At 43.8% G+C, this 13222-nt stretch overlaps 1 protein-coding gene across 1 annotated transcript; it reads right to left on the bottom strand.

The window, feature by feature from the left end:
- Window positions 1-3836: 3836 nt before the first annotated feature.
- LOC311152818 (NELL2-interacting cell ontogeny regulator 1-like) lies at window positions 3837-12527 on the bottom strand. Its single transcript, XM_084204223.1, has 4 exons — window positions 12433-12527; window positions 10223-10365; window positions 8464-8552; window positions 3837-4241 (listed from the first exon to the last, which is right to left on the bottom strand). Exons 2-4 carry the CDS (start codon window positions 10344-10346, stop codon window positions 4170-4172), a joined length of 285 nt encoding a protein of 94 aa, XP_084060349.1. The 5' UTR covers window positions 10347-10365; window positions 12433-12527; the 3' UTR covers window positions 3837-4169.
- Window positions 12528-13222: the final 695 nt, after the last annotated feature.

Raw genomic sequence — 13222 nt, 5'->3', positions numbered from 1 at the left:
GAAAACATCTAACAATTAGATGTAGCCTGGAGCTGAGGCTACCATTCTGTTTGCCTGAGCATGAGCATTAAGTGCAGCTATTAATGCACACACGGAGAATATTCAGATCCCTCCACATCTAAACAAGAAATTAAACATTGCTCTCCCTCGAAATCTGCATCCTGCTTACTCTGTGGAAGGGTCTAACTTGCATCACCAGTCAGCAGTCTTTCCAGCTGATTTGGACTCTCAGAGAAAAGTGAAGATATGAAGAATAATGGGAGGGTTGCCAGTCCTGCCCCATTTTCAGACTCTCTTGACAAAGAGAACAATCTGTAGTTTTGTCACTTAAATTTTGCAGAAAAGTGCAGTGTCACTTACTTTGATTTAACCAGCAAAAGGTGCTCAAGGCTAATGAAGACAAGCTGATGTCTTAGCAGCTTTTCAGAAAGTTCATGGTTCAGAGCAGGAATCAAATGGTGACAGCCCTGACTGTGAAGAAGGAAAAGTGTAGGCAGATCAATGTAAAAATAGAATATCTGCAGATATTTGCATTTCTTTTCTCATGGCATCCATGCCTAGAACTTTTCTTCTTACGCTTTAAGTCACCTTTTAAACTTTAAGTGTTCAGAGGTGTTGAAAATATCATCTCTGCCACTTCCCAACTCTACAAAGTCACAGCTGGAGCAGCAAGATGGAGTTGGAAAGTTAAGGAATATCTACATGGAGATTAAACTGCAAACCCATATAAATGAATACTATGCTTGAAACTGGAGCAACAGGCCAAAATATTTTACATTGTGATTTTTATTTAATAAGTTGACAACCCCTAAAGGTGTGATGGCCACCTGGCAGTGCAATTGACATCATTTCTCTGCCCCAGACAGTTTTCAGTGCAGCCACAAAGCAAGAGGCACCACGTAATGCAGAACAGGGAATAAAGCAGGACAAGGTGGACAGTGAGAAGGATGCATGAGTGTTCTGATGACCCCACTATATTTGAGTGTAACAGTTTGGATTTAACAGGAACCTTTTGGATTTTGAAGAGGAAAAAAATGCACATCTTGTAGGAGGCAGAGCAGCAGATTTCCAGCACTGGAACACACAGCAGGTCAAGAGCATCATCCTCATGTCTGCTCTGCCTCCAGAAGGTTTTGTCCAGTGCATCCCACTGCTTGATTGCAAAGGGACAGCAAACAGCCATTCTCTGGTCACTTATGGTTTCATAAACTTCTGTCACCCTCTTCAGCCATCTCTTGACTGGACTTAAGTTCCCACTCTGTACACTGCTCCTGTTTATCCCAGCTCCTTTGTCAGCACTTTATATGGTTCTGCTGTGTTCTTGTTCTCTATAAAGATGGTCCTGAGTCTTGTCATTCTGTCATACTAAACCTGATTTTACATATTCAACTTCTTCAAAAGTTTCTTTTCACTTACCCAGAACAGATATTCTAGTTGACACCTCCCACCAATGCTTTTTCAGAACTGGTGGCAGATTAGCTGCTTTTCTGTTATTTGGGTGGTTTTGAACAAGAATTAATACAGAACAGTAATTGAATGAAAAGAGAATAGGTAAGGTGAACTTTAAAATAGCATGCAAAAATCTCTACTAGGAAAATCCTGCTTGTATTGGAGCTTCTGCAGACTGAAAGGAATCTTACATTTTTCAGATTCTGAGAAAGAGAATGACAAAGTTATTCCCTTTTCCCCATCTCTTCCCCTCCTGGCTGGGTCAAAAGCCCAATTCTGTCCCATGTTTCACTTCCTCAGTTCCAACAAAGTGAATCACAAAGCAGAGGTGCAGCAAAACAACTGAAGGAATTCCAAATTGTCATGTTTTCTTTTGTTCAAGCCAGTGTCTGTGCAACCACCAAGGGAAAAATTCATGAAGATCTATAGGTGTTTCCATCTGGCAAACATGGCTGGGTTCTTGTCCACACCTCTAACACGCCAGTGAGATTACACCAGGCTGGGGGACAGACCACAGAATAATTCAGAATAATTCATTTGAAACTGAGCTGTTCTGGGCCTTTCTCCAAGTTCTGCAATAAGAATTCATTTTTAGGCAAAAAGGGCTCCTTCCTCACAATGTCTTCCCTGAACAGGTGAGTTCCTCTTTCCTGGGAATGAGATGCTGATGTTGCTCCAGGGTAAATTGGTGTCACTCATTGCTCTGGCAGTGCTGCCAGCTGGACTAAAGGGGCTGCTGACCTGGGGAGTATCAGCCTCACCACCCATCCTGCAGTGACTCCAGAGTCACCAGACTGAGGGGCCTGGAGTGCCCTGAGAAATCCCTGGGATCAGAGGGAGGGCAGCGCCAGGCTGGAAGAGGGAATGGAGGTTGAAAGGGAGAGGAGAGAGGACACAGGTTCAGAGCAAAGCAGGGGAACAAAGCCAAGCTGGAACAAGATGGGGACAAGCCAAGGGCAGCAGAAGCCAAGGAGCTCTGAGAAGCCATTGTGCTGCAGCCAGGACCAGCTGGAGCTCTCCAAAGGCAGCTTTGCTCCCAGAAATCCTGAGAGTGGATAAGGATTGCTGCCCCTTCCCTCCCTCTGGGAGGGGAGCTGCAGGTGTGGCTGGCACTGCCTGGCTTTGCCAAGCAGCCTGAAATGAGCACTGCCAGTGCTCCCATGCTGTGTGAATGGACTCAGTGAGGAACACAGCACAGCTGCTCCCTGAGGGCTTTTGGAAAAATAACACCAGAATCCTCTCTCCCATTCACACTGGGCTTCTGGGCTGGCCTGTGTCCTGGCCACACACAGAGGGGCATGCTGTGCTTCTCAGGCTCAGGGATTGGTTTTCCCAGCTCTGGACAGGTTTGGGAAGGCACCCAGGTCCCTGTGGTGCTCCCCTGCTCCCCCAGCTGCTGCTACCACTCCTACAGCTGCAGGGGCAGAGCACAAATTGTGTTTCCTCTCTCATCCACTTCCAGCAAAGTCACACCATTTTATTTACAGAAACACAGCCTCAGGCAGGAACTTTCTTCAAAATTCAGCTGAAGAGATTTTTACCTTCAGATGTCCCATCCCCTTCCCAAGCCAGGTCTCAGTGCTGGAATCATTCAAGACAGCTCTAAAGCACAGCAGACAAACTCCAAGCACCTCCTCACAGGGCTCAGCCTATTTCAGACTTGTGGGTGGACACAGTATGTTAGAATAAAGGGGGAGAGGTGAGAGAAACAATCTCATCTTTCAGGTACAAAGGTCTTTCTTCATGCCTGAAACAGAAGGAGCAGAAAGGCAGCTCTAAGAGAAAACCAAAACATCTGGAGTTCTGTCCATCACAGGACAGACCAAACCTGTGTCACCTAATCCCTGTGTTTCACTTGAAGCAAAATAAGGCACAGTCTCACAGAGAAACCTGGCACTGCACAGAGCTGTCCTCCAGTGTGATGCTGAGCAGCTGCTGGTGGCAGCATTTGGCACAGCTGGAACTGGCCAGGCTGCCTGGTCACACCCTGATTCTCCTTTTCACTCTGTCCATTTGACCTGCTAAAATAAAGCTTCTCAGAAATTCACTAGGGCAAGAATGGGGTGTCCAGGGAAGGAGGGGAAGAAACCAAACATTTTAATTAAAGAAAATAGTACTGATCTGCAGGATAACAGGAGGCTCAGCACTGAGATCTAAACTGCTTTGGTCCAAGAACAGCAGATGTGTAACTCCTCATGACACACACCCCATTACAGCTGACAGAACTACAGCATGCCTGAAGGTGGGCACAGCACAGACAGCAAACAGAAAGAACTTCATCATCTTTAATAGACAGGCAAAGCCTACAGAGACTACAGTGGCATGTCTCAATGTAACTGGGTCAGTTGCCACAGACACATGTTCATATTAAAGACAAAAAACAGCTGCACGTGTCTCTAGGGCACTGTTCTCCAAAATGATCTTGGGGGGTTACACTTGGCAAATTCTGATTTAAAAATCAAAGCAGGTACATTTCCCCCCCACCCTAATATCAAGTAACAGATTTACTGAATTGAGCCCTTACTGGCAATCCAGCAGATGTGAAAAGAGGGTACTTTTTAAAAAAGATACAGAACAGACAAATACATCAGACACAGACCCCAGATTCATCAGTACATTGGGGCAACATGCTTGCCACATGAACTCCACAAAGCTGTATTTTATACAGCTGCATTTTAAAAACTGCTGGACAGGTGGCTCTCCTCAGGGATCCCCAGGATTCAGTTCAGCAGATTGGCAGCTATGCAGTCACACAGATTTCTCTTTTCCACCTGAAGAAGCAGAGTTTCTGTCTATAAGAGGGAGGAACAACATCATCAAAAAACAAATGTCAGCATTGTAAAACTAATGAGCTCCCAAAGAAAAGTTTGTTTTATTTTTATTCTACAATTTGGAACTAGTGGTATGAGGTGAAATACCACTAGTATTATTATATTATAGTATTATTATACTATAATATATATAGTATATATTATAGTATTATTATATATACTATATATATTATAGTATTATAGAAATACCGCTTGGGGTAAAAACCAGAATTATTGTTAACTGCTCTACAAAATTATTTTCCTTTTGTGATTAATTGGCATACCAACATAGCACTATTTCCTGTGACATGGAGAAAGTTATTTTTCCTTCTTACAATCTTATTTCAACAGCACAAACTGGAGCATAAGCTCAGAAGTTCATTAGAGGCTTAAGCCCCCTCTCCACCCCTCCCAAATCATGTCAGAAATTTTATTTTACTTAAAAACAGAGTCTAAATTTAAAATTAGACTTTTACAGCCTGGACTCACTCTCAGTGAAGAAATTTACTACTCCAATTTCTCCTGTTTCTCTTTAACTTTCTCCTGATAGTACAAAAATTCAGTAGTTACTGGTAATAAAACAGACAAGAGGTTCTGAGCTGGCACAGAGCCACCACAATTCAAACACAAAATTAATTTCCTGACTTCTTTCAGGAAAGGAGTCTCAAGCTGGTGGAATTGGAAGTCTCTGGGTGGAACAGAGGTTCATCAATATCAGGAGATCTGTTGCCCACAGATCCCTGGTTCTGAAGCAACAAGGCTGGATTGGGAACGTCTGAGAGCTGGAGCTGGGTGTGATCTGAAAGGCTCCATCCTCTCAGCCTTCCTGTGGGAGAAAGGGCTGGGGACCAGGGAGGGGACAGCAGGGAAAGGAAATCTGGGGATCCTTCCTCTCTAGCCCAGACACACACACACACTGGGGCTCTCCTGGCTGTCTGCAGCACTTGCTGCCTCAGTGGATGCACGATGCAGCAGAGATGTTTGACACCAACATCATATCTTCACCTCAGTTTGTCTACCATGGGCTGAAGCTGTACCTGAAAATCAGCCTGATCCAAGAGAGAATTCCCCCCTTATTGTCATGGTACACAGGAGCTGTGGGAAGCCCACTCACCAAATTAATCCCCACTGTTGTAACCAGCTACACATAAAAAAGAAGGCATTATGAAGACCACCAGCTCTAAATGCCAATCAAACCCATCCTTAACCTGCCTGACTTGCAATTTCTGGATGAGATGGAGTTGCCATGTGATTAAAGGCTGGGTTTTAAAAGCTGTGTTGTCCATTGACCCTCCTCAGCTAAAGGCACTTAGAGCAGAGCTGGGCTGAAGCATCCTGCTCTGCACTTGCTGCTCAGGCTTTTTATTTTTTTCCCCAGATGATAAATCTCAGGAGAAAAAAACCCCCACAACCCTGTGGTTTCATATGAAATCAGGTATCACTTTTGATTATTTCAGCTGCCCTGCAAAACTGAAAAGATCTGATCAGACTTAGCTAATCATTGAGAAGACATTCCACCACCACCTTCTCACCACCTCACTGACATCATTTGCCACGGTTTGAATAAGGTTGACAGCATGCCAACATCTCTGGAGCTGAGCCCCAAGGCTGCTTACCATCTTATATATCTTTAATGACATTTTCAAGCCTTTCTTTTTATTTTCAGGGGCACATCTAGCTTTCTGTGCTTTAAACATTCTAAACAACCACAGAGAGTTTATAAAGCAATAAAGAGCAGTGGTTGTGGTGGGAGCAGCTCCCTCCCAGCAGCACAAGGCTCCTCTCCCCAGTCTGTGATCACAGCACTTTGGCTGTGTGGTGAACCACAGATATTCCCAGGAAATACTGCCCAGAGTTAATTCTCCCTGCCAAAACAACTGCTCCAGCCTGCTCTGAGGGACCAGCAGCAACAAAAAAAACAGGACACAGAGGGGTAAACAGATCTGGTGTGGGTAGAAATCAGCCTGCCAGAAGTGGTCTGTGACCCTTCTGATGCAGCCAGCCTGACAATTAGTGAGGGACCAGGGTAGGTTACAAAAACCTGTTGGGATTGGAAAAGGAAGGAGATCCAGCCTGTGGCCTTCATAAAAGGGTTTGTGACCTAAGCCAGAGTCAGTTTGCTTTGAGACACCATGGAGATCAACCCAGGGCCAAATGAAGTGTGAAAGCTCTTGAGCAATATTCTTGTGCAATAAAATGATATACAGGCTTCCCCTGTACAGAACTGCAGGGTAAGATGTGCAGGAGGAATTAAATGAGAATTTCCTCTCTAAGCTTTTGGGAATCCCTCCCCCTCCAGCACAGTTAGGAGCTGCTTAGTCATCATCTAACAATCTTGCCTGCAAAGAAAGGAGAGTTTTTCAAGGAAATTAATGTCTCCAGTGGGAATATTAACAAAAGGAATTGTATTTTCAGGGACAGGAATATTTACACCACAAAGAAGCAAAACAGACTAAAATAGTCAAATATGAAATATATATGTGGCTGAAAGCAGTGGTCCTAAAGCCCTCAGTTTGCATTAAATAGTGCCACAGCTGAATAATAAAAGTAAGAATTAAAATACTCTAAAGACAGTTCCAAGAAGTCCTCAACTGTTAAATATTTCCATGAATTTTGAGGATGTGGGCAGAATTCCTAGCTGAATGACTGGAATAGGCCTGTTCCAGTCATGAGGAACTGAAGGATTTCAATATGAATTTAATTATCTAGATTTTAAAGTGATAAGGAAGAGATAAGTTTGTTTTCATGGGAATACATCACATTTTCAGGCTTGCTGTCAAATCTACAAGTGTGAAAGCCAATAATAGGACATTCATCTCAACTGACCTTTTTCCCATCCTCGTGTTATCTCTTTGGCTGTCTTTAATTTTCATTTTTTAAAAACTATTAAAACACAGTTGCTATCTTTGGGGTTCTTAATGCTACTTCTGTTTTGGATATCTGTGTTTTATAAATTTTTTCTCTTGGTCTGCAAGCTGAAGGTTTCATAAAGGTCACTGCCATAGCCAGACACCCAGAGAAAATTTTAAGAGATTTTGCATCAAGATGTAGAAATTCTGATGAAAAGTTCAAAGGTCTGTAGTAGGAAGGGGTGTGCCAGAACCACTTTACAGCACAATCTGAGCATCTTGTTTGGGCTGCATGAAGTGCTCAGCAGATTAATTAGCAAGATTTCTTCATGAAGCCCAAAATATATTTGACCTGTAATTATTGAACAGATTTTGTTTAGCAGTAAATATGCTACATACCAATCTGGTTCTGCTGGAATGTTTGTTTATTGTTTTGTAGTATGTCACAATTCAAGGCATCTCCATTCATGAACTTGTATTTTCACCTCAACATGAAAGACCCTGCTCAAAGCAACCCCAAACCATTCCTCAAAGACAACAGCTCCCAGGCTTTGACCTGTGAACAGCCTTGACCATAAATCAGAAAAGCAGAAAAGTTTCAGTGCCTTCTGTTGAACAATCTGTGCAGGAGTGTGTCTACAGCACTCCAGCTGAAGGGTACACAGGAGGAGGGGACAAAGCCACCCTCCTGGGACACCAGCACCTGACAGCAGCTGGGACACAGGCAGGCACAGATTGCAGCTTGCAGCAGCAAGACACAGATTCCACATCCCCCACAGAAGGGAGGTACCAGCCCTGGCAGATTCTGCACTGACTGCGAGCCAAACAGGTTTCATTCCCTGTGCTGTTCTACTTTGTGGCATTTTTCATCATTATGAAATCAGAGAAATGTTAAAACTCTCTGTGGATGAGGTTTCCTCCCTTAGCTTCTCCCCAGGGATAAAAGCATGTGCAGGGGAGTATTTTATTTTAGTAGGCTTTTTGTTTGAGCTGGCTCTTTCCTTTTGGGTAATACATTTAAATTATACCTTACTCCCCTGACATAAAAACAAAGGTGTGTGCTCAGCATTTGGAGTGAGAAAAGCAGCACCAATGGCTCGAATTTGGCAAGAGAAGGACAGTCAGGTCACACTTTCCTATACTTCCTATTGTCCCTGATACCCCAAAGCAGAAGAATTCCACAGATTATTGCACAGAGAGGTGAAATGTAATTAACCAGCCTCACCTTAGAACACAGAACAGCACAGTTCACCGAGTGTGCAAAATCCAGCCACCTTACCTACTTCTAGCCACAGAATTTTCTTTCATATTGGAAAAAAAATAAAATAAAAAGAAGGCATTTAATGTTTCCTTACCCTTGTGTCTAGGTTATATGCTGTCTTCTTCAAATCCTGCAGAGCTCTCTGCATGAACTCAAAGGCATGGCAATCAACACAGGGGCGGCCTAGGAGAGCATTCAGGAGAGAATCATGATTATGGGGCATGAAGAATTAACTGTAGGAGTAAACAGTGATTGTGAGTACCAGAAAGAGCTCCTGAACAACCCAGGTCATTTTAATTGGTTCACTATGATGGTTTGCCCAGGCTCTCAATTATAAAAGAATTACTTCAAATTCACATTAATATTTTTCTTCCTGCTATGTTGCTGTTCCACTTTTCCTTCCACAGCTCATTGTATGGGAACATTGCACCCTTTACTTGAGACTTTCATTTTGCTCCACTAACCCTGGGTACATTTTCAACCTTATCTTTAGATTTCTCAGAAATTCTGTCTGAAAACATGAATCTGCTCCCTAGAAAAAGCTTTTCTCCTAATCTAACAAATGTGAGCTCTAAATAGAAAACTAATGGGATAAAACTGACTACAATATCATAAAGGCAGACCACTTCAGCCTCTGACTTTGACTACAATACAGCTTTGCCCAAACAAATGCCCTGTTATCAGCAGGCATTGCTGGTAAGCGGAACTGCTGAAATCTGGATTTCTTGGAGTGTTTAAGGGAATGTTCCCAGATCCAGACACTCAGACTGAAGGCCACAAGGCTTGCTTTGCCTTGTTCACCACATGACACAGATCAGTGCCCTAACAGACAGCAGCACTGAGGCAGAGCAAAGACAGACCAACATCTTGAACTCATCTGCTCTCACTGGCCTCTCCGTGCCTCACCAGAAACACTGCACAAGAGAGAAATCCTGAGCCCAGCTTTAGTTTGCTCTTTGGGGTCTGGTGTGAATGAAAGGATGGAATCCAGGCTAATGCTGGGGAATGCTGCTGTGTCTGTGTGCTGTCTGTGAGCCCATTTTGCAAGCACTCCATGTTGGACTGTGCATGCCTCTGACACACTGGACAGTGAGCTTCCAGCTCACCATCTGAGGGCTAACCAGCAATCAGGAATTCTGCCTGCTGGAGAAAGGGAGCCTGCCAGATTCTCTAACTGGCTAAGAAAAAAAGAGAAAAATATAAAAAAATTCCACATTAAACAGAATTAAAGACCGGCTCCATCATTGTTGTACCATCACCCAACTTCAATGCTACCGTACTTACACTGGACAAAAGGAGAGGACAGCAGTTTTTCACATCAAAAACTTGATGGAAAGACCTCTCATTATGTTTATAAAGTAAAATAAACTCAACACACAAGAGCAAAGGAGAATTTGGTGGTTGAAGCCCCCAAGACTAGGTGTTGACAAAAAGATTTCTTGGCATCTTCACTGTAAATTTTTTTAATAAAAATTCATGACTTTAAAACAGCAAACATTCTCAAGAACAAAATATAATGAACAGACAATGTCAGCTGAAAAAGAACAAGTCTCAGTAATGTCTCTGAAAAGCAAACATGGTGATTGCTGCCATAGAAAGGGCAAACACAATGGACAAAAGAAAAGGTGCAGAACAGCGGCAGACTTCAGCAAAAAGCAAGAGACAGAGATAAGAGAGTGAAGAGCTTTGGATGCAGGAGCAAAACAGCACTTGTAGATTGTCAGGCTGTGGTTTTAAAACAATGTAGGCAAGACATATCCAAAATAGTTTGAATTATTTGGGCAAACTTCAGAGTCCAGCAACACGGGAACTGCAGCAGGGGCTGTAGGAGAGGACTGCAGGGTGGTACATACTTTCAGCTGGTATGGCCGTTCCTGCTTCTTGGTCAGCTCTGACAGGCTCTGAGACAAGTAGTGCAACCAAAAATACCAAAGGAGCTGTAAGGATGGCTCTCCTCAGAAGGCAGGCTGCCAGCATCTTGGGAATGGGCGCTTCTCTGCTCGTCAAGAGACATAAACAAGTTAGTGAGGAACACTACAGATACACAAGGGTTTTGTTACAGAGAAGTTAATGTCCCTGATGGCTAAAGCATTGTCAGTCTTCATCTGAAAGAAAACAAAATACCAGATCATCTAGAGCATGGAGAGGGGTTCTCTGCACCTTTCCAGAGTGTACATAAATCTCAACTGAGAGAGAACATCCCTACACTAGATAAGAAGTCCCTGGAGTGTCCTAGGTTTCATTTGAAGGCCAGGATGCCAACAGCTCTGCCTGGTCTGTGACTTCTTTCTAACCACACAGGCACAGACAGGAATCTGGAGAGCTGGTTCACTGTTATACTTTGAGATCAAAACTTCAGGGATTACAGAGGTGGCTGAAACAGAACCTGGAAACAAGGCCTTTGGCTTGCTTTACTGCCCCATCATTTCACAAGTAAAATAACTAAAGGTAACCACTAGCATTACACTGCATGCTAATGATAAAAACTCCTTTATGAAAGTATTTTTATGAAGGAAAACATTTTTGTTAAACCTCCACAAATTCATAGGTAGAATTTCTAATGGTAAATGCATCAAAACTCTTTGACCTTCTGCTTCCCCTCCTAATCTGGGCTTCAGGCCATTATTTGCAGCCATCCATTTGTTCCTGAACACCACAGCCAGGCCACACCATGCCCAGACCTTGGTACAACCTGGCCCAGCAACAGTTTTCCTTCACACAGAGGCAAGTTTCAAATTAAGTGTATTTTTGACCCAACAGGTAAACTGTTCAGAGCAAAAGGGTTTGGCTCAAGTTGCAACTGCTTGTTAGAGATGCCAATCCAGGCCTCCAGGACTCTGGCACACTGCTAGGGAGGTCCTTAGCTCAGCCAAGTTTACCTTTCATTCCTGTACGTCAAAGTGGAAGAAAGACTAAAATAAGGCTAAGATATGGCAATACAATAAAACCCACATAAAAAATCTGTTCAGCTAACTGTGGGAAAGCAGGACAACATCCTGCCTCTTTCTGTTGGTGCTTATTGAGCAAAAGATGTTGCATAAGAGCATTAGATCTGCATGTACTGAATGCAAGAGTACAGCACTCCCCAGAACAGATTGTATTTCACATTTAGAAAGGCAGTAGAGGGAGGCAGGAAAGGGAAGGGTTTTCCCCATTTTGCCACAAACACAGAACAGAACAAGACTGCTCTTCAACATGTGCAATCCACCTTTTCAGACACAGCTAAAGTGAAGCTGCAAACTCTGCACTTGCAGCATGTGCAAACCAGCAATTCAGCCAGGGAAGGAGCAGCATTATACACATCCCCTGCCTGTGCACCTCAGCCTAAACACAAGAGCAGGGAATGGCTCAGAAGAAAGAGACAAACATTTACAAGTAGAGTCACAGATATACTTGAGCCCATGGCAACAAAAAGATAGGGTAATATAATTTCTATACCCTCATATTGGGTTTCCTGTCCCACCCACTATTTAGATCTGATGTGATCCTTTTTGTTTTAATCTCTTCAATCCCTAAAATAAAGGGATTAAATCACTACAAGTGGTTTGGATTTTCTGTTTTAATTAATGATGATCTGCAGTCAAAACAAGTAAAGACAAAAATACCAGTCTTTGCAATAGGATGCAGCAGAGTGTCTCCAAGTAATAGTAAATCAGGACAACACCAGCCTCTTTTGGAGGCACCTGGTGAAGCAGCCTCCTGGTCAGCAGGAGCAGAGGCTATTCTCATAGTTGACTATGAGTACTACAAAGATTCAACAAAACAAAACAGACACCCTGTTAAACTTTTTTTGGGTCCCTTACCCATCACCCACCCCGGAGTCAGCTCAGCTTTGTACGTAAGCCCCACTGCAAAATAACTGCTGCTCTAGTGCAGCAATCATCTTAAACCACACCTAACTCCTGCCTCTTAGTTAGTGCATGGGAATTTGCAAGGAATAATCATGCCAGGCTTCAAGGGTGGTCTCTCTCCGCAGTGCAGCTGGAAACTGAGACAGATCTGTGCATGGAGTTCTATGAAAGAGAAAAGTCACCCCCTTTAACAAAGGAAAAAATATCAGTACCTGATCTTTCTCTTGTCTTTGTGATGGTTTCTTTGAAATGGCCGCTGCAAACTGCTAAGAGAGCAAGTGCAGCATTTCTGAGCATGTGCACTGTCTCTTTTTAACCTTCTCTGAAAGAGGTTATTACTATGGGGAGATTTCTGCCATGGCAACAATGCAGAGCACTGCAGCACGCAGCACGGATTTAAAGAGGCACAGGCTGCGTAGCCCGGGTCTGGGGAAGGATGATTCTGCTCTGACATGCAAGATCCAGCAGTGACTCACCTGCTCTGGGTAAGGTTTTTAAAGCCAGGCCATTTAATTAATGTCTCTTGAAGTCTGCTGAGTGGTTTTCCTGCAGTCTGAGCAGCTGGATGGGGCGCCTGGTTCAAGAAACTTGCTTGAAAATCACCATGACAAACTGGCTCTGACTCACAGGGGGCATAAGCCCTCGTGCCTGCCTTCCCAGGTGGTTCTATGATTCCAGTCCCAGGCTGCCAGGAGCAGCTGCAGCCACCAAAACTCTGAGTGGCAGCTTGAGCCCAAACTCAGAACCCCTCTTCTCCAGCCTGCACTTCTATCCCCCTTTCAGTGCCCTGGGAGCTGCACTCCAGGACAGCACTGACTGCACTTGTTCTGCATGCAATGAGACAATGGAATGAAGATGATAAAAGTGATTTTGTCAAATCAAAGCTAAGTTCATCACCCCCCAAAACCACATTTCCCATCACAAGTTAGACACTAGCAGGGCTTGTTTCAGAGAGAATGAGCCTAGCTGAGGGCAGGCAAGCTCTGAGGAGCATGCACAGAC

This window comes from Fringilla coelebs (assembly GCF_963513975.1).
Source record: "Fringilla coelebs genome assembly, chromosome: 4".
Taxonomy (NCBI): Eukaryota; Metazoa; Chordata; class Aves; order Passeriformes; family Fringillidae; genus Fringilla; species Fringilla coelebs.
Note: the sequence above shows the minus strand (reverse complement) of the source record. Positions and strands in the feature narration are given on the sequence as shown.